Source organism: Notolabrus celidotus, chromosome 18, assembly GCF_009762535.1.
Source record: "Notolabrus celidotus isolate fNotCel1 chromosome 18, fNotCel1.pri, whole genome shotgun sequence".
Classification (NCBI taxonomy): Eukaryota; Metazoa; Chordata; class Actinopteri; order Labriformes; family Labridae; genus Notolabrus; species Notolabrus celidotus.
The window spans coordinates 23,833,951-23,856,313 of NC_048289.1; the positions used below are offsets into that span (position 1 = coordinate 23,833,951).

At 40.4% G+C, this 22,363-nt stretch overlaps 1 protein-coding gene across 1 annotated transcript; it reads right to left on the reverse strand.

The window, feature by feature from the left end:
- Positions 1-1,542: 1,542 nt before the first annotated feature.
- Positions 1,543-14,525, reverse strand: LOC117829614 (NACHT, LRR and PYD domains-containing protein 3-like). Its single transcript, XM_034707194.1, has 9 exons — positions 14,237-14,525; positions 10,469-10,609; positions 10,338-10,394; positions 8,470-10,255; positions 6,329-6,490; positions 6,045-6,218; positions 5,759-5,926; positions 3,900-3,946; positions 1,543-3,806 (listed from the first exon to the last, which is right to left on the reverse strand). The coding sequence occupies exons 1-9, from the start codon at positions 14,286-14,288 to the stop codon at positions 3,286-3,288; spliced, it is 3,108 nt and encodes a 1,035-aa protein (XP_034563085.1). The 5' UTR covers positions 14,289-14,525; the 3' UTR covers positions 1,543-3,285.
- Between the last annotated feature and the right edge of the window lie 7,838 nt (positions 14,526-22,363).

The window sequence follows — 22,363 nt, forward strand, 5'->3', positions numbered from 1 at the left end:
AAAGATAAAAGAAATCAGACAGGTGTGAACTTTTGACTCCAACATCAAGGCGATGTGAGCTGATGATCCTGCCGGTCGGTTTGATGGCGTGAAGTGCTGCCGACTTTATATTAATCAAAAAAAAGTTTTGATGTCCAGAATTGTACAATAAAAGCAGATTCAAGTAGACAGCAGAGAGCGGATAAACGGACATGAGTTAATGTTTGCTAATTTTTTCAGTTGTCTCCGCACTGACTATCTGCTCGGTGTGTAAATAAAATATATAATCTGTACAGAATTAATAGAAAATAACAATTTTAAAGACCTGCCTGCACCGCTGTCGGTTTTTGGCAGTCGGTTTCTCTGTCACGGAAAGTCTAAAATAGAAAATCACGACTTTCACTGAAGAGAGAGAAAGACGCCTTGGCTGGCTTTTTGATATGTTTGTGTGCGTGTGAGGTATGATTGTGTGTGTGTGTGTGTGTGTGTGCGCGGGTGTGAATGTGGGGTCGGTCCTGGTGAATTTCTTCTAAGGAACAGAGGGATCAGCCAACACACACACATAAACACACACACAGGCACACTCACTTTTCCTGGGAGATTAAATTCAGTCGTCTTCATTTATCACTTTCAGTTCCTTTTTTTTTTTTTTTTTAAACAATGTGACTTTCGTTTGTTTGGTGTGTGTGTGTGTACCCCTCTGTTCCGTCTTTATGTTCTCTGGCTGTGATTGGCCCACTGTCTCGACTGTAATCTTAATTTCTGTTCCTTTCTTTTCTTTGATTTGTGTTTTTTTTTTTTCATTGCCTCTTGGGACTGCTAATAAAATGATTGTTGAAAGTGAAATTTAACTCAGTGTTTCTCTTTTATCTATTTGTTCTCGCAATGCCAGCGAGAAACTAAATTACATATTTTTTCACACAAACATCAAACATGCACTCTGTTGGGGTGCTGGTGGACTAGCGGCCTAAGCGCTCCACATACAGAGGCTATAGTCCTCAACGCAGAGGTCGCTGTTTCGACTCCTGGATGCGACCATTTGCTGCATGTCTCCCCCCCCCCCCCCCTCTCTACTCCCCACTTTCCTGTCTCTCTTCAGCTGTCATATCCATTAAGGCACAAATTAAAGCCCCAAATATTAATAAAAAACAACGAAACACTTTTTCACATAAACAAGGGCTGCATGGTGTCGCAGTGAGTAGCACTGTTGCCTCACAGCTAGAAGGTTCCTGGTTTCGGATCCCCGGCCGGGTGCCTTTCTGTGTGGAGTTTGCATGTTCTCCCCGAGCACGCGTGGGTTCTCTCCGGGTACTCCGGCTTCCTCCCACAGTCCAAAAACATCCACACCAGGTTGATTGATCACTCTAAATTGCCCGTAGGTGTGAGTGTGTGCGTGAATGGTTGTCTGTCTCTCTGTGTTAGCCCTGTGATAGGTTGGCGACACCCTGTCCAGGGTGTACCCTGCCTTCCGCCCGAAGCCAGCTGGGATAGACTCCAGCCCTCTGTGACCCCTAATGGGATAAGGGGTCAAGATAATGGATGGATGGACATAAACACAGTTTTCCTTATAACAACATCTTTAATGAAAGCACACTTTGAAATATACGAACAAGTAAAAAAAGACATTTGGAGAAATAAGAGACAATTTAAGGACAAAAACATCAAAACATACAAGAGAGTTAACCTCCACTACCTAGAAGACACATCTATGAATTTCATGTAACCAACAGGGAAAATTTGTCAAGACAGTAATACAAATGGAAAAGGCAATAAAACAGATTCAATTTTCAATTTGGAGGAAAGTAAATCTTAATTATTTTCACATAACAACTGAATTATTTGAGTTAAAAAGTCTCCTAAACGTGAGGTTCAGTTGGCTTTTAAGTAACTGTTTTTCAGAGGTGATTTCCTTCTATTTGGGCCTTTTGGAACCAGTACTCTGACTTTTTTAGGAGTCATTTCATACGCAAGTATTTGTGCTTTTACATCAGGGCATCAGAGGTTAGGTTGCAGCTTCTCTATCTGATCAAACAAAAAAAAATATCCAATCTGGTTGAAAATTACGTAAAGGTGGGAGAGTAAAAAAGTCTCAGGGTTTGACCCAAGTGCGTCTCGTTGCTGAATGTACAAGGCAGAATGTTCCACGTAGGATTAAGGCCATATCAATGAAAAAATACACAATTAAATTTCAAGGATAAAGTAGAATATTTACAACAATCAAGTAGAATGCCAAGAGTGAAGTTGACAATTAAGTCGTAAATTTACAAGAATATGGAAACATTATGGGAATAAAGTCTTTAAAGTAAAAGTCTGCAAGACTTTGCAACAGTTGCAAATACTCTAGAATCAAGTCATACATTTTCAAAATTATTCTCAGAAATGTACAATTTCAATCTTGATATCTTTTTTTTTCTACTACTAATCCATCATTGGTAGTCACGTTACATTGTTGTCTTGGTGATTCAAACATTTCATAATAAAACCCTTTGAAGGAATTTTAAGCTGGTTATGAAACAGACCAAAAATAAGGATGCCTCGATGACCAGCAAAGAGAGAAGATTCACTATCCTAGTTATTTAAAATGTGTCTTATTGTTACCATGATAGGCTGTATTTATGATGGACGTAGTATCCGTGATGCCACCCGTCTCTTCCTGAGCGCCAACCGTCAATCGTTAGCGGGAGCCATATTGGAAATGCTGAACTCAACCAACAGCTTGCCAACAGCTACAGTGTGCCCGGCTGTCAGTCATGTCCTTCAATGGGCAAAACTTGTAATCTTAATATCTTCTGAACTGTTGCATTAGAAAAAAATCCCCCCCCAATAGAGAAATTAGCTACGTAGACCCAACCAGGCTGTATACATGTCTGCTATTGCTGCAAAGATCGCCGTTTTTGAATGGGTGTGTATGTGGTTTTGATGTTTCTGTAGCCAGCCTCAAGTGGACATTTGATGAACTGCAGTTTTTAGCACTTCCGCATATTTGGGCTTCATATTTTGGGACCGGAGGTTGCCGCTTTGTTACCACTAGGTCTTTGTCAGGCAATAACAGCATGCTGCTGATGTCTTTTATACATTCATACTCATATATCACAAAACACTACTTACACATGTACAGGACTGCTTGTCCATAAGGGTTGCCAAGGCAAACACAAACTCTGAGAACCTCACAGTAGTTTTACCTTTTTAAAAAAATTAAAAAGTAAGACCAGGGAGACAGAAAATACTCAATTCTGTTTTCCTCCCCGGGTGTTCAGTCTGATATCAAGGGAAGGTAGGTAAATGTCAACACTGCAAAGTTAACATTTAACCCAAGTACACGACAGAGTCTACCCAACCGAGCCAAAACCCTGGGTAGACAGGCTCTGTGAAGGTGGTGTGGAAGGTGTGGAGGAGGGTCTGTGTGCCACAGCAGATTTTGTAGAAGGACAGAACTCCCAAGGACCAGTCCAGATAGATCCCTACTCTATTGGAGTCAGGAGGGATCTGTACTCCTCTGCCCATATTGTTGTGCCAGTACTGGTACCCATCTTTGTTGAAGAACATTCCCCAGGAACAGTCGTTTCTGCCTAACCAGCTGTCCAAATCCTCTCCCTTCCTGCACATCCTCTTGTAGGCCACACCAATGAAAGCCCGCCCACACCATTCTGTCTCCCAGTAACAGCGCCCGGTCAGTCCCTCCCTGCACAGCACCTGTGTCCAGAAGTCAAATCTTTCTGGGTGATCGGGATACGGATTCTTGGTCCACCTCGTGGCTTTCCTGTCTTCCTTCTCCAGTAAGAGGTCAATGTGTGCTGTGTTTGGGTCCAAGGTGAGTTTTTTGGTATCTGATGAAACAGATCAAAAATACGAGTCATTTATACAACACTTAAAGTTTCCACATGACAAGAAAAAAGCAACCTGAAGGGTTGGTTACTCACATTTCTTTGGACCTGGCTGAATCCTGGATTCACCACACTCTTCCACACTGAAACATAAAATAATGTGTAGATAGTTACATGCATTAATCACTTTATATTTAAAGGCCCTGTGAGGAGTTTTGAACTGGCTGAGAAACAGACTGAAAGTGATACAAATGCTTATTTATGACCTTCAATAGCAAACAAGACCATCAGCAACAACACTGACACCTCCTCTGTTGTCATTCTTAATGCCTGAAACCGCCCTGAGGGGGTAGGTGTCAGACCAGATGATGGACATCTCGCTTCAGATACAGCCTTTATTTGACTGTTTTCATGGAAAATAATCACATTGCCTGATACAGTTGACTGTTGAAAGAACTACTTTTGCATGTATAGGACAAGAGATAAGAGGTATCACTTTGTGCACAAGGGGGCACCAGAATCGATACAAAACAAAAGTTCCTCACAGCAGCTTTTAACAATGTGACCCAATTGCAGCATAACCTAAAAAGATTCAACCCTTCCTTCCTTGCACTGTTGACCGTCAACGGCGCATGGCCTACAACAAGGATCAGGAAGGCTTTGCTTCTCTTGAGCTCGTCATAAACACAGTTTTCTTTATAACAACATCTTTAATGAAAGCACACTTTGAAATATACGAACAAGTAAAAAAAGACATTTGGAGAAATAAGAGACAATTTAAGGACAAAAACATCAAAACATACAAGAGAGTTAACCTCCACTACCTAGAAGACACATCTATGAATTTCATGTAACCAACAGGGAAAATTTGTCAAGACATTAATACAAATGGAAAAGGCAATAAAACAGATTCAATTTTCAATTTGGAGGAAAGTAAATCTTAATTATTTTCACATAACAACTGAATTATTTGAGTTAAAAAGTCTCCTAAATGTGAGGTTCAGTTGGCTTTTAAGTAACTGTTTTTCAGAGGTGATTTCTTTCTATTTGGGCATTTTGGAACCAGTACTTTTTCAGGAGTCATTTCATACACAAGCATTTGTGCTTTTACATCAGGGCATCAGAGGTTAGGTTGCAGCTTCTCTATCTGATCAAACAAAAAAAAATATCCAATCTGGTTGAAAATTACGTAAGTTAGTTATCAAAAAGCTGCAAAACCAACTCAAATCATAGCAGCACTAGCACCCAGTATGCCGGATAATACGTCAGAAAAGGCAAAACAATTAACAATTAATCCATTCAATTACACAAAGTGTGGTGGACGTCAGGGGTAAACTGGGGAGACCAACAGCAAGGTGCTATTCACCTTATTTTTGGTGGTTGAACGAACGCAGACAATTAACGGATACTTTAATCTGATCTGGAGGTTCTCCGGCGTACCGGATCAGAGATTCAGCCGGAACACAACGGAGCGGATCTAGGTACTCTACCCGAACCCTAAAAAAGTTTCTTGTACGTTTTTCTGATTTCACAAAAGAGACAGGGTGTTTGAGGACACTCAAGTCTCCAGAAATGCAGAAAAACAGTGACTGTGACAGGGAGAAAATAAAAAATGGACAAAGAAACATACTCACACAATCATCAGTGGACATTAGACAAATGATACCAGAGTGGTTAGTTGTCTGTGGTCTCACACAAGCCCCACATCCCTGCACCAGCTATGGTTGGTTACAGACTCGCTCACCACCTCCCTATGCTCGTGTTCAGAGTATTTTTACAAAGAGGAGATGAGCAGCAGAGCTGAAGATTCATCTTATCGTTACATTCCTTGGGAACGATAATTGTGAAGTGAAGTTCAAAATTTTTTGACAGCTCTACAGTCAATAAATCTATTTTTAGCTCATTCAACGTGATTAATCAACAGTGTGCACATGCCATGCAAGCACCACCACTACCTGAGTTTCTCCAGGCTGCACTGTGGGTCGTCTTCCAGAGCAGACAGCAGCTCCAGGCCTGAGTTTCCTGGGTGGTTGTAGCTCAGATCGAGCTCTCTCAATCGGGATGAGTTCAAAGCAGATGCCAGGAAAGTGCATCCTTCTTCTGTCACTCTGCAGAGGGACAACCTTCAAAACAGACAAACATTTCATCAAGCTGATCCACACCACAACAACAAACTACTCACTGTGGATGTTTGTATTCAGCTGTTAGATAACTCTTCTGAATTTCACTTCGAGCACTCACATAAGTGTTTCCAGTTTGCAGTGAGGACTCCCAAGTCCACTGCAGAGCTTTTGGACTCCGAGATCCAGAATGTCATTATCAGAAAGGTCCAAAGCTTTCAGTTGGCAGGTTGTTGAGCTCATAACTGAGGCCAGGACATCAGAGCTGGGCTTTGTTAGGTCGCAGCTCCTCAATCTGAACAAACAGAAAATAACCAAAATGTTTGAAAATTTCATATAACTTCTAAATGAAACATCTTCTGTTTAATCGTTGGTGGGAGGGTAAGAAAAGTGTCAGGGTTTGACCTGAGTGTCTCCAGTTTGCTTGACGTGAGCCCCAAAGAGAGCAGTACCATTCCTCCATCCGTCAGCTTATTGTTACTCAGGTCCAGCTCTCTAAGCGTGGATGAGCCGACAGCAATCCCCAGGGGTCGACAGCAGACTGCGGTGAGATTGCAGGCGTTCAGACTGCATTAGAAAAGACAGGATGAGAAAAGATAGCACATATAAATGACCTTGTCCTTTGAGATGAGACTTACTGCATATTATCCACACCTGCAAGGAGTATGATCTTAACTTATACTGCTTTAAAGTTTCTGTATACTTGAGGAAATCAAACCAAATTCAAGGACTGAGGTCGCCCAACCATGTCCAGTTTGACCTGGTTTAATAAGAATCTTAACGCACACTATGTAGCATCACTTAGATTACTAAAGACAGATTGCAGTCATCACAAAAGGTTTTGGGGTAAGAAACAATTACAAGTTTTTGAGGTTAAAGGCTTAGGCTTGCGTTTGTTTGCAGCAGTAGCAAGATGTAAACGTTAACGCATCTAGGAGACAAAGAAACAATATCATTGATTAGTTTTGTTCCAATATTCACTTTGCTTTGGCTCTGTTTTTGGTCTCTACTCACATAAAAAGGGCATTAGCTGGCTCTTTAGTTGTTTTTATATGTTCACCAGCTAGTTGGCAACCTTGTCTGGGCAAAGTTGTCATCTGGCAGCTTAAACAACTGTGCCAAAAAATGAAGGAGGTAAATTGGAACGTCAAAATTGATGTAAGTGAACCAAAAGCTCAATGCCATTAAACCACTTGACGAAGTAAAAGAAGTACAGAGTGTCGTCAGTACATTGGTCCATTGAACCATTTTCTTCCACCAATCCAGGGTCAGGTCACGGTCCTGGCAGGCTGTGCAAGTTGACCCAGACATCCCTCCACCTAGCAACGTTTTTCAGTTCCCCTTTGGTGGATTGGATTTTAAGGCATTCCCAGGGCAGATGGGATATATAATCCCAACAGCAAGCTCTGGGTCAACCCTAGGGTCTCCTCACAGTCGGACATGCCTGCAAACACCTCCAAAGGGAGAGCGACAGGCAGGTTGGTGCTGTGTCAGCAGTAATGTGGTCGTTGGACTGTTGGACTGTTATGGTGAAGAGGGAGCTGAGCCTGAAGGCCAAGCTTGCAATTTACAAGGCGATCTAGGTTCCCACCCATACTTATTGCTTTGAGTAGTGACTGAAAGGGCAACTTTGTGGATACAAGTGACAAAATGTGTTTCCTCCAATGGAGCCAGCTGAGGTGGTTTGGGTACCTAATGAGCAGGGCTGGCCCGTGGCATAGGCAGTATAGGCAAATGCTAGGGGCGCCGGCCATCCATAGGGGGCGCTGCTAAATGACTGAGGAAGAAAATTTGAAGATAATAGGAAAAACAATATTGTTTTAGTTAATTTAATTTTGGATTAAATTGCGGAATGATGCCAGTAAACATTTAAAAGCTTGTGATTCACTTTTGGTTTTTAAAAGAATGGTATTCAAAGCAGTTTTTGAAGTCTAATAGGACTGCCTTTTCAGTCATCACTTAATACATTACTGTTGCTTTGTTTAAAGTGTTTGCACTGTGAAAACTATTGTGTTATATAATGACTGAATAAATTCTACTACTATTAGATTATGCATTTTGAAAATTGTATAATTATTTTCCTGCTAAATATCAGTGTTGTTACCATTTTATTAATGTTCGTTTAGAGGTCATTTTTATTTTAAAACAAAGGAAATGTGTAAAACATAAAGCTGGATGTCAGTTTTCTTTCAGTGTATATGTGATGGGAATGTTGGAGATGGTTATAATACAAGGGGCACCAGTTAAAATCTTGCCATGGGCACCAAGTCGGTTAGGGCCGGCTCTGCTAATGAGGATGCTTTCTGGACACCTCCCTTTAGAGGTCGTACATGAATCTGAGTTATCGGCACTCTGCCTTTCATTGTTGGATCTTTTTTACAATGCCCAATGGAATAATTTGTTATCTGATATGCATAAACCTATTGCCTCTTTAAATAAATGCACCCCAGAAAAGTAGAACGTCTTGCACTGCAAACAAGTGGTGACTCAATGCTTTGTCTACATTCTGCGAATAGGTCTTGAGATCAACTTCTTAAGGCACTTACTTTGCGATTTGGGCAGTTTTAACAACAGGCAGCAGCCTCAAAAGTCCTTCTTCTGTCCTGGTGTAGTTGCTCAGTTCAAACACACTCAGCTCTTCTTCTGATGTCAGTAACACAAACACCAGAGTGGCCCACTGGGCAGGTGAGAGTTTAGCTGTGTTGAGACTTCCAGAGCTGAGGAAGCTCTGAATCTCCTCCACCAGAGAGTGGTCATTCAGCTCATTCAGACAGTGGAAGAGGTTGAGGCATCTGTCTGGGGATGGACTTGCCCTGATCTTTTCTTTAATGTGTTTGATGATCTCAGTTCTTGACTTTGGGTTGGTTCTGTTGCTGGTCATCAGATGCTTTAATAGAGTCTGATTAGATTCAAGAGACAGGCCCAAAAGGAACCGCAGAAAGATGTCAAAATGTCCATTCTCACACTGCACAGCCTTTTCTACTGCTGCTTTATAGAGGATGAGCTCTGATGAGCCTCTTGATAAAAATAGTCTAGAAGCAGACTTCTTGATCAAGACATTTTCATTGTCGTTGTTGAACGTGAGGTAAACGTATAAAGCTGCAAAGAATTCCTGGACACTCAAATGCAAAAAGCAGAACATCTTCTCCTGGCACACTGTCAGCTCCTCGTTGAAGATCTGGGTGTAGATTCCTGAGAACATGGATGCCTGTGTGACTTTGATACCATTTAGGATTAGGTCGCTTTCGTAAAAGATCAAGTGGCCTTTCTCAAGCTCTTTGAAAGCAAGTTTTCCCAGCGCGATGAGGTTAGTCCTCACACAGTCGGCATTTGATTCTCTTCTTCCAGGCAGCCTCTTCTTCATACTGTCAACATACAAGGACAAGAAGTGTATGTACATTTGAGTCAGAGTCTTCGGCATGTCTTTACCATCCATTGTTGCCAACTTCTTCTCAAGGACACTTGCCGCCATCCAGCAGAAGACTGGTATGTGGCACATGATGTGGAGACTCCTGCAGGATTTCACATGTGTGATCACTTTGTCTGCCAGGCTCTGGTCACTTATTTTCTTTCTGAAGTACTCTTCTTTCTGGGGGTTGTTGAACCCTCGCACCTCAGTCACCAGGTCAATGTACTCAAGAGGGATCTGACTGGAAGCAACCGGCCGAGATGTGATCCAGACAAGAGCTGAAGGAAGAAGTCTTCCCCTGATGACGTTGGTCAAAAGCACAGCAATCGTGGTTTGCTGAGTCACATCAGTCACAATTTCACTTTTGTTGAAATCCAAAGATAGTCGGCTCTCGTCTAGACCATCCAAGATGAAGAGCATCTGGTGTTCACACATAGAAAAGATTCCCAAGTCTTTTGTTTCAGGGAACAGGACTTCAAGAAGTTCTACAAGGCTGAGGGTTTTCTTCTTCATTAGATTCAGCTCTCGGAAACAGATAGGAAACACAAAGTCCAGGTTGGTGTTTTCTCTCTCCTCGGCCCAGTCCAGAGTGAATTTATTGGTGGATACCGTTTTTCCAATGCCAGCGACTCCCCTTGTGATCACAGTTCTTATGTGGATGTTTTGTCCCCGTGGAGGAACAAAGAGATGATTGCAGTGGATCGATTTCTCCTGGGTTACGTGTATCCTGGACACTGTCTCGATACGTCTCACCTCATGCTCTTTGTTGACTTCCCCACTTCCTCCCTCAGTGATGTAGAGCTCTGTGTAAATCTTATGGAGAGGTATTTTGTTCGCTTCTGTCGTCATCCCCTCGAGCAAGTGACTGAACTTCTTCTTGTGGCTCGCTCTGAGCTTCTGTTGACACTCCGTGATCTTTTCATCTGATGAAAAAAAAAAATTTGAATGTTATGAAGGTATTTAAGATAGTTTGTATTAACGTGACGTGTCTGAAGAAGTACTGACTTTTGTGTTGTAGAGAAGCATCATGGTTTAATTCCTCTTTGGATGAAAAAACAGATCCTGCAAACAAACAACCAGAAACATCAGCAGAAGCCAAACCATGGTTTCAGATACTTCATATGTTGTATATCTACCTCGGCATGTAGAGATGATACTGATGTTTAAGTTGCTGATGCTGGAACCAATGATGGAGGGAGCGACCACATTTCCCCCGCTCTGTGCAGAGTAACTGGGATTGAAATGATGAATCTCAGCACGAAGAGAGGGAAGTGACTCTAAAAGGAAACCGAAAAACTCATTTTCAGGAGAAAGTACAGAATGTTGAAATATCAGACAAAAGATTTCATATACCAGATTTAAACTTTGAATATAAAATGAACTCATTTTCCCACAGTGACTGCCCTTATTAGCTGGACTTAATACATACTTTGCAACATCAGTCTGAAGACCTGTCCTAAAGATTATTTTGATTCTCATTCTTGTATTGCTTTTTTTTCTTTCTTGTTCGTACGAAAATCTTAAAACAAAGTCATCTTTTCAAGGCTCTGAGACTGTTTATCACAGTTATTGTATGTCCATCAAAGAGAGGTTATTGTTGTGTTTGATGCAATTAATGAACATTTTTCAGTATTCCTATGTAATAGATGGAAATCTAAGATGCATTGTTGCCAAGTGCTGTCCTAATCTGCCGTGTTTTATATAGTTAAGTATTGGTAGAAACGTAAATATTATGAATAAATTAAGTATTAACATTTTTCATAAAACAACATATACCTCTAAAAGTAGTATGGGAGGTTAGAACCTTCAGTTATCAGGCACCTCTCCTTTGGAATCAGCAGTAAGGGTCTGGGAGGCAGACACGCTCTCTACTTTTAAGATTAGGGTTAAAACTTTCCTTTTTTTAGAAGCTTATAGTTAGAGCTGGCTCCGGCTTTGACCAGCTCTTAGTTATGCTTTTATAGGCTTAGACTACTGGGGAAACTGGCACACTGACACACTGTAGTGATGGGAAGTTCGGCTCTTTTCAGAGAGACAGCTCTTTTGACTTGGCTCCCAAAGAAGAGCCGGCTCTTTCGACTCCCGAACGGCTCTTAATTTAGGATCTTTTGTAGCTGTATGTTTTACCTTAACTTTGCAAAAAATAATGGTTTGTGTGTTGAAAACCCTTTTAAGTACATTGTTTTCATTAGAAGCCTTATAATTGCCCAATTTTGTGCATTTATTCTGTTACAAAACCATTCTTACTTTTGTTCAGTATTTTAATCAAACTTTTTTATTGCACAAATTAACAAAAAACTGCAAACATATCAACAGAACAGAACCAGAACCAAACTCAAGCAAACAGAACCAAACTCAAGCAAACAGAGCCAGAACCAAACTGGAGCAAACATTGTTAATGTCCTCAGTGCATGTTTATTGAGAAAAATCAGATGTCTCAGCTTGGATGGGCTGATCCGATTTCTCCTCTCAGTGAGTATTTGCCCTGTCTTCAAGAAGACTCTCTCAGAAGGAACAGATGTACGATACACAGCCTCCCCTCTATCCGCATGGCCGCCATGCAGACCAATCAAAACAAAGTTCTGCTGTGAGCAGAGCTGGGGCTGAGCACTGTGAGAGCTAAGCAGTGAAAGGAAAAAACTGATGCGAGTCGGCTCTTCTGATTCACTATAAAGCATCGTCTCTCAGAGCGGCAGCTTTTGATCATGACACATCACTAACACACTGGGATCCTATCTCACCCACTTCCCCCAAACGCCCCCATCATTTACTTTAACCCTAGCTGTCCCATTGAAAGTTACTAACCATAGATTCTGGAGTCCCTGAGCTCCCTTGTCTTGTAGGTTCCTCTGAGTCGCTGCCATAGTGTTCCTGCTGCTGTGGATGTTCCAGACTCCAGCTGATATAGATGTGCTTGACTCCAGCGGCAACAGCTACTACTACTACTCGTCTCATCGATATCATCGCACTCTCTCTCTCTCTCTCTTAATCTCCTCTATCCCTCTTTCTAACCCAAACTCGGTCGAGGTAGATGGCTGTCTAACATGAGTCTGGTTCTGCTCGAGGTTTCTGCCTGTTAAAAGGAAGTTTTTCATCGCCGCTGTAACTAGCTAAATACTGCAAGATGCAATTCTCATGGTGGATTAATATTGGACTCCCATCCTATTCTCCTTTCACTGGCTACCAATCAAATTCAGAATACAGTTTAAAATCCTCATATTAACATACAAAGCAATCCATCATCAAGCACCCTCTTATATCTCTGCTCCACCCTTACATCCCCAGTAGACCCCTCACATCCTCAGACCAGGGTCTGTTTGCTGTGCCTTGTGTCAGGCTTAAAACTAAAGGTGACTGCCTTTGAGCATGTAGCTTCATCTCTCTGGAACAGTCTTCCATCCAAAGTGCACTGTGCTGATTCAACTGAGACTTTTAAAAAGCAGCTTAAGACACATTTGTTTGTTATGGCTTTCGACGTTCCATTGTAATTTGATGTCATTTTGTCGGCTTTCTTAATTATCTTATTTATTGCTCATTGTATTGTCTTGTTGACATTGATTCTCTGTAAAGCACTTTGTGACTATGTCTGGGAAAGGTGCCACACTAAATAAAGTTTAATTACTTACTTACTTACTTACTTACTTACTTACTTACTTACTTACTTACTTACTTACTTACTTACTTACTTACTTACTTACCCTGTCTTGGTGTTGGGTCTATTATTGGGTTGATAATAGAACATAGAGTATGGTCTAGACCTGCTATGTTTGTAAAAGCATCTTGAGATATCGTTTGAAGTGATTTGGAGCTATACAAATAAAAATTGATTGATTGATAAAATACAGGGTCTAATGGTTCAAAACCATCAAAATCTTTTTTTACTCAACATCTGATGCAGCTTCCCAACTTTTTGGAACTGGGGCTGTACAACTGTATTGCTATTTATTTTCTGTTAGGACAATGCTACTATACAGGCACCTGATGGGCTTTTAGGTAGCTCACCTTCACAGTCTTGTGTCATTGTACTTTTAAATCAATTTGTATTTGTAAATTAAAAACATTCACCAATAATAGCAGACATACTGAAGAGGATTAGGGCCACTGGAAAAAATAATAATGATAAGGTCAATTTTTTAAATTATTATTCTGAGAAAAAAAGTCAGAAGCCTGAGATTAAAGTTAAAAAAAATTAAGGTACATTTTTTTTTTATTATTATTATTATTATTATGAGAAAAAATTCTGAATTCTGACTTTAATCTCTGAATTCTGACTTCGATCTCAGGATTCAGAATTTATATTTAAGAAATCTATCTTCTGACTTTAATCTCAGAATTCTAACTTCTGACTATGATGATAATGGAAGGTCTTAAATTGTTTGGTTGCTTCATTGTGGATGTTCCTTATTTTGAAAAAAAAAAAAAAAATTCCTTACTTACTTTTGTGCATTGCCTTTACACTGCTTGGCAGTACCTGCACCCAAATTAACTTGAAGCACTTTTTTACTCGTACTGATCTTGTTTCCTCTTGTCTAGATCTTTGCTTGTGTTGTTCTTGTTCTCGTATGTACGTCGCTTTGGATAAAAGCGTCTGCTAAATGACATTGTAACATTGTAACATTGTAACATTGTAACATTGTAACATTGTAACATTGTGACTGTAATCTCAGAATTCTAACTTCTGACTTTAATCTCAGAATTCTGACTTTAATCTCAGAATACTAACTTTTTTCTCAGAATAAAAAGGATAATAAAACAATTTGACCTTCATTTTTTTTTATTTCTCTGGTGGCCCTAATCCTCATCCATACAGACAGTTCTGGTGTGTTATAGCTTGTTAAAGTTCCTGTCTAAACTGAAGTCAATGATAACAGTCTTGAAACCAGCCACCATTTTAGACGTCTCACCTGTTCTATCAGGAACACTCTTTTCTTCCTGGTCCGCCTCATCAAGTCTCATTTTTGTAGATTGTTTCCCCTCATAGATGATCTTTAAGGTGGTCTTGAATTGGTAATATTCCTTCGGAAAAATGACTTTAAAAAAAATCAAGCAAATATAACTCTTTCAAATGCACAATAACTGTGCTCCGTCAAGGCTGATGCAAAACTCTTATTGATTCAAATGTGAAGGAAATGCGTACTTCGGAAAAACTTCAATTGACGGCAGCCCCCTCTTAGCTGAGGGAAATTTGGATTTGCACAGCTCTAAAAAAAATATCTCTAGCTTCCTCTCTAGTCGATGAAGAAAACAGGAAGTGGTGTTTCTTGCACATTCTAGCACATACAAAGTCTCCTTCAATAAACCACAACTCTTACAACAGTTTCATTTACTGCGCAGTGAACTTCTGTTTCTACTAAAATGTAACAGCATGATCTGCTTCACTGGCACATAAAAAATGACTGATCAAATGTGTGTCAAATAAAAAACAGTTTAATTACTGTATATTTTCTGAATTAGAAAGGTTTCACATTAGTAGGCTATATCCCTATTCTCAATAAAATACAGTCACTCAATGATAATACAGCATGTCACATCCAATACAAAAAGGTCTGACTGCACCACTAACATGAAATAAATGTCAATAGACTGTTACGTCTCATTTAAAGTTCAAGAAGTTGCATACGGTAAAAAATACATAATTCATTTAAACTGGACATGGAGCTTAAAAACAAAGGTACTTTTTAACATATACAAGTTGTGTCCAAAACTGCACTCTATCACACCGTGCATAGCAAGTTTGACAGCTGTCCCTTCTTCTTATAACAATCACTGATGTTGCTAGTAGGTAAGCATCCTGCGTTCCTGATGCATTAAAACCTGAGGGGATGCAGTACACTTATCAATCAATCAATCAATCAATCAATCAATCAATCAATCAATCAATCAATCAATCAATCTTTATTTGTATAGCGCCAAATCACAACAAACGTTATCTCAAGACACTTTTACAAACATAGGAGTCCTAGACCACTCTATGTCAATCTATATCTAATCTATCAGAATATATATCTAAAACAAAAAGAAATGTTCATCAAAGACGACAGCTTGGCCATAATTCTCCTGTCAGCCACCACCTCCACAGGGTCCAGGACTGAGCTGGCCTTTTTCACCAGTTAGTTCAGTCTTGCTCTCCTGTATCCTGTCCGCCCACAGCAGGGGAAATCCTTTCAATGTGGCGTTTGTGTCCGGTGTTAGTTCTGTTAGCATGATGCTACTCTGCCAGTATTACCTCTGGTGCTGGGTTAGCTCGTCCACCTTATCGTAGATAGATCTTACATTACCCATAACCGTGGGTGGAAGGACAGGTCGATGTCATCTTTTCTTAGCTTGCACCTCAATACCAGCACGTCGTCCTTGCCTCCTTCTCCTCAGCTCGCCGGGAACATCGCGGGCCTAGTATCGTTTAGCATCAACATGCTACGGGCTGCTAACAGCTGATCTTACTTACTACCCAGGTCCGCACTTCATATGACTAGGGATGCACCGATCCTACTTTTTAGGTCCCCGATACCGATATCGATACCTGGGCTTTGGTATCTGCTGATACTGATACTAGCCAATCCGATCCTGATATTGATTTAACAATCTCTATTCCTTAATGTGAGGATAGAATCATGTTTTGGCAACTTTAGGCTTTTCTGACTTGATGGTGAACTGTACCTGGGTTCCAAGTGCTGAACCAGAGGCTGGAATCCCTTAATTTTGGGGATCCGGAACAATTAAATCCAATAACCTGTCCGTTTTTTCACACTTTGAATCCATTAATAGAAGGTTTCTTCCTTCTTTGCAGTACGCTACAGCTGACGTAAACTTCTTCCTTCGGGCAAAAATGCACAGACCGGCCGGCGCTGATGACGTGGGAGACGCACGTGGCTATTTTGAACTCAGAAAAGCTTGGCTCTGAGATGAATAGATCTGCCATATGGATCGGCACTATATATCGGCCCTTTGTCACCGATATCCGATCTAGCTTTTTGTGCCCAATCTAGCCGATATCCGATACCAGGATCGGATCAGTGCATCCCTACATATGACCCATGCAGAACGATATAGACAGAGAGCGGCAGAGTGGAGGTAGGGTATCAAGCCCTGAAGGATTTCTCTAAAGACCCAAAATTTTCAGGTTTTAACTCTGTGTCAATCCTGGCAGTCATTTGTCTTAGGTTAGTGAATGTGCATGTAGCAGAGAGACAGGCTCACATGCTGCGCAAGTCAAGCTAACATATTCCAGAGCTGTTCCCAAGGAGAAGAGAGCCTAACATGTAGCGTGTGAGAGGGGTGGCATGAATGGGGCATTGACTTTTTTTAGGGGTGGCCAGGCGTGGTACATATTAGGGACTTATGTCAGACCTAGAGGGGTTACCTTCAATTCAGTCAGGAACACTCTCATCATAAATTCAACCATTTGTTGCCAAACGGAAATACAGTTATGCTTGGCGCTATAAGCTCTTTGTCCGGCCCATTTTTTTAGTTTTGTGTAAAATTGTGTGAATTTTGGCATTTGTCTTCTGTTTTTTGTGTTGTTCCAAAATACATAAGCGCAATAAACATTTGTATACCAAAAACATTTATAATTGAAACAATTTCTGGGAGAAATTGTGTATTTTCTGGAAAAATTCCAGGGGTGACAACACTTTCGTCCAAGGTAGTATACAGTACATACAGTATACTGCATACTGTGTTTGAAAGTAGTCTGTAGTATGACTGTTCTGTTGGATCTTTTCTGCAGAATGCTGGGCCAGATGTCACTGGATTTCCAGTTTCGGAAAGCAGAAGTAAACAACAATCAAGCTGATAATGAAACTGCTTCTTTAGCATCACTTATGATTTAAAAAGTTAAGAGGTGGTTTATATGGAATTTATACAATATACAAAGTGCCCCCTGTCAAAAAAAGAAGCAAAAAGAAAAAGTGGAACGTTAGCGCTGTGCATTGTGGGAAACTACACGAGGGAGACTGGTCCGTTGCATACAGGGAAATTTTCCTGAATCAGTATGACATCCAGGAAGTTTTGGCATACTGCAGATTTTGCTCTTGTTCACATACTGCATACTACCTACTGTATTTTGGCCAAATCAGTATGTACTGCTAGTAAAGTTGGCCGCTTCGAAAACAACCTTCATACTGAAAGGTGAGACAACAAGACAAAAGTGGAACTACTCAGCACACAATCACAAAGGGAGGGACATAGACAAAGACAGGAAGTAAGAGAAGACCAGACACACTAGGAGCCAAATCTACAAATATAACAGGAAACTCTTCACAGACAAGGAGCCCACGGGTGAAATATGACAACTTAACTTAAACAGTTACAGAGAAACAACTAAGGGAGGCCAAATAAGGATACTAATACGAACAGATATAAAAACATGACATAGAGCACAGGGCAAAAAACATGAAGTGGTAACTGTCAGGAGTTCCACCGGGGGCGCTACCCACCCAGGCCTGAAGGGTAAAAGTTATTTCAACCTGTTTGAGCCATAACAGGCACTACATCAAATCAACTAAGGCTACCCAGGAAGAATGCTCAGAGGGTAATGTACTCACCAGGGACAGATGGTGGTCCTTCTTCAGGAAACAGTTGTTAAAAAAGAGTTTATTCAACACTCAGAGAAAAAGAAGAGAGGAGAGATTTTCTATTTCTCAATTCATTTTCTTTATTCAAAAATCATTGTTAACACTCATATATGTGTGTGTCCCTATATTACCACTACCATTGCTCTATGTACATAAATGTGCTTTTTTGTAAAGTTGAAGCCTTGTCTTGTTTCCTCCTTTCTGCTGATTTCTATAAGTTGAAACCTCCATACTCTTTTTTGGAGTGATTGGTCAGTAATCCGTTTTGTGTGTGTGATTAAAACTTAACTAAGATACATTCCAAGGTTTTAATTTCAAGGGGTAAATAAAACTAAGACACATATAGAAAAGAAGGAAAATATCAAGCATGATCTTTAAGAAAAATAATACCATCTTTATGTCTTATCTTGTGTTGTGTTTAAGCTCTGATATTTATACTCTGAGCAGAGGGTGTGGGTGTTACACCAGGCTTTAGCACCCACCCACAGTCCCTCAGCATGTTTGTCTCTATGTGTGTGAGCTAAAAGTCCATGTCATTCAGGGTGGCCATGTCTTCTTCACATGTCAGAGACAGGTGTAAGAGTGCGTAAGTTGTCCCAAGTTGAAACAAAGTTTTTTATTCATGAGTTGTCCTGAGTGGATCCAAAGTTGATAAAGTTCATCACAGACGTTGGTCCAGCTTAAATGTCTTAGGCGTCTTTTGGAATTCAGACAAGCTTAAAGACAGCTTCTGACAGTCATGTCAAATGGAAAAGTCCTTAGACTTCCAACAGTAGCAAAAATACAAAGCAAGGAAAATACAAAAACTGAACTCCCTCATCCCCCATTCCCACAGGAGACGGAGCCCTGATATGTTCTACACAGCACAAAACTGGGCGAGTGGAGGGGGTCTGGAATGTGGGGGAGAAACTTCAAAGCAACTGTCTTTAGGTGGAGACCAGTGGCCTTTTAGCAAATCAGAGAGCCAGGGCAGGTCCAGAGGGCAGCCAGGGGGCCGACCTGGCAGGCGAGAACCTCCTGAAAGTCTTGTGTACTAAAGATGGGGTCAGCTCGACCTCCAAAGGGGAACCAAGGGCTGGTGTCCATTTAATTATCGGCACTCTACCTTTCATGTTTGGATCTTTTTTACACTGCCCATTAGAATCATTTTGTTACCCAATATCTGTATAACCCTATATACACTAAAACTGCACCCCCAAAGAAGAACGTCTGCAAACAAGTGGTGACTCCATGCTCGGTCAACATTCTGCGAATAGGTCTTGAGAACAACTTTTTAAGGCACTTCCTTTGCAATGTGGGCAGTTTTGACAACAGGCAGCAGCCTCAAAAGACCTTCTTCTGTCCTGGTTTAGTTGCTCATTTTAGACTCACTCGGCTCTCCTTCTGGTGAGAGTTTGGCTGTGTTGGGACTGCCAGAGCTCGGAATCTCCTCAATCAGAGAGTGGTCATTCAGCTCATTCAGACAGCGGATGAGGTTGGTGCGTCTGTCTGGGGATGGGCATTTCTTGATCTTTTCTTTAATGTGTTTGATGATCTTATTTCTTGTCTTTGGGTTGGTTCTGTTGCTGGTCATCAGATGCTGTAATAGAGTCTGATTAGATTCAAGAGACATGCCCAAAAGGAACCGCAGAAAGATGTCAAAATTTCCTTTCTCACACTTCAAAGCCTTTTCTACTGCTGCTTTATAGAGGATGAGCTCTGATGATCCTCTTGATAAAAGTCGTCTGGAAGCGGACGGCTTCTCGACCAAGACATTTTCATTGTCGTTGTTGAACATGAGGTAAACGTACAAAGCCGCAAAGAATTCATGGACACTCAGATGCACGAAGCAGAACTCCTCCTTCGGGCACAGTATCAGCTCCTCGTTGAAGATCTGGTGTAGATTCCTGAAAGGACGGATGGCTCTCTGACTTTGATACCATTTTGGATGAGGTCGTCCTCATTAAAGATGCCTTTCTCGAGCTCTTTGAAAGCAAGTTTTCCCAGCGAGATGAGCTCAGTCCTCAAACAGACGGCGTTTGATTCTCTTCTTGCAGGCAGCCTCTTCTCCATGTTTTCACATACAAGGACAAGAAGTATATGTACATTGGAGTCAGAGTTTTTGGTGTGCCTTTACCATCCGTTGTTGCCAACTTCTTCCCAAGGACACTTGCAACCATATAGCAGAAGAAGGGTAGGTGGCACATGATGTCGAGAGTCTTGCAGGATTTCACATGTGTGATCACTTTGTCTGCCAGGCTCTGGTCACTTATTTTCTTTCTGAAGTACTCTTCTTTCTGGGGGTTATTGAACCCTCGCACCGTGGTCACCTGGTCAATGTACTCAAGAGGGATCTGACTGGAAGTGTCTGGCCGAGATGTTATCCAGACAAGAGCTGAAGGAAGAAGTCTTCTCCTGATGACGTTGGTCAAAAGCACAGCAATCGTGGTTTGCTGAGTCACATCAGTCACGATTTCACTTTTGTTGAAATCTAAAGAGAGTTGGCTCTTGTCTAGACCATCCAAGATGAAGAGCATCTTGTGTTTACACATAGTAAAAATGCCAGAGTCTTTTGTGTCAGGGAAAAGCACATCGAGAAGTTCCACAAGGCTGAGGGGATTCTTCTTAATTAGATGCAGCTCTTCGATACAGAGAGGAAACACAAAGTCCAGGTTGGTGTTTTCTCTCTCCTCGGCCCAGTCGAGTGTGAATTTATTGATGGATACCGTTTTTTCCAATGTAAGCGACTCCCTTTGTGATCACGGTTCTTCTGTGGTGGTCTTGTCCCCCTGGAGGAACAAAGAGGTGAGAGCAGTGGACCGATTCCTCTTTGGTCACAAGGATCCTGGACTCCGGATATATACGTCTCACCTCATGCTCTTTGTTGACTTCCCCACTGTCTCCTTTAGTGATATAGAGCTCTGTATAAATCTGATTGAGAGGCATCTTTTCCATTCTGTTGTCAATTGACTGAACTTCCACTTCAGGGTTGCTCTGAGCTTCTGTTGACATTCAGTGATCATTTCATCTGATGAAAAAAAAGATATTTGAATGTTATGAAGGTATTTCAAATATTTGTAACAAAGTAACGTGTCTGAAGAAGTACTGACTTTTGTCTTGTAGAGAAGCATCATGGTTTAATTCCTCTTTGGATGAAAGAACAGATCCTGCAAACAAACAAGAAACATGAGCAGAAGCCAAAAATGGTTTCAGATACTTCATAATTCATATATTATATATATATACTTGTGTCTGCAGGGTAGATGTTCATGGTCATGTTGCCAATGCTGGAACCAATGATGGAGGGAGCAACCACATTTCCCCCGCTCTGAGCAGAGCAACTTTGATTGAGATGATGAACCTCAGCATTAAGAGAGGGAAGTGACTCTAAGAGGAACCAGAAAACTCAATTTTAGGCAAAATTACAGAATATTTAACATCAGACAATTATTTCATATACCAGACTTAAAGATGAAGTTTGTATATAGAATTAACATCATTTTCCCATATGGAGGTGATGGGGTCACAACTCTGCTTTTCTGGTCTTCCACTCAATATTCTGTCATCACAACAGGTGATCCAAACATGAATGAAGGTTGTTAATGACATAACACTAAACCAAGATGGTGTTCAATGACATCAGCAGTAACAATTAGATTGAAACCCTCTCTTGTTCGCCCCTAACCTTCAAGAACAAGAAGCTCCTGTGATGCCTAAGTATGATCCTGCATTTGGCATTTTTTTACAATCAAATCAAAATCAAAACTATTTTATTTATTAATTGTTTAAACTTTATTGAACCAGAATAACAAATCCAACTCATTGATCTATATATTTAAACATTTCTAAAAGAAAACTTGATGATACTTTATTTATCATCTTGTTCAAATTTAAGTAACTTTTTGAGTATATACTGTCTTATTTTTATTTTTATTATTGTGGAAATTTATATTATTTATTCAGTTCATTTCTATTTCTTAATTTATTGTGGTTTATTTAATTTTCTATTTAGTTATTAATTTGATCTTATTATCTTGTGATTTTTACAGATCACCTCAGCATTTCAATATTTTGTTCTGTTTTACTTTGCTGTTTTACTCTTAGTGTAGCATCCTAGTTTCTTTACTGTTTAATCTCCTGTGTTGAGTTTGAACATCTTATTTTACATCCAGTGTTTCCTCATTGAGACATCATGAGTTCAGTTACTTGTTTGTTAAATTAATCAATTAATTTTATTTCTATAATAATAATAAAATAAAAAAAATGTAACCCTTTTCATTTCAAGAAAATTCAAAGTGCTACAGGCACACAGTAAAAAGGAGGAAACAAACTTGAACATTTCTAAAAAAAAGAGTACTTAAAATAAGTTAAAAGCCTCTTTAAAGAGGAAGGTCTTTAAATGTTTCTTAAAAGCATCCACAATAAGTATGGCTTCGGATTTATTATAATAATAATAATTATTATTATTATTGTTATAAT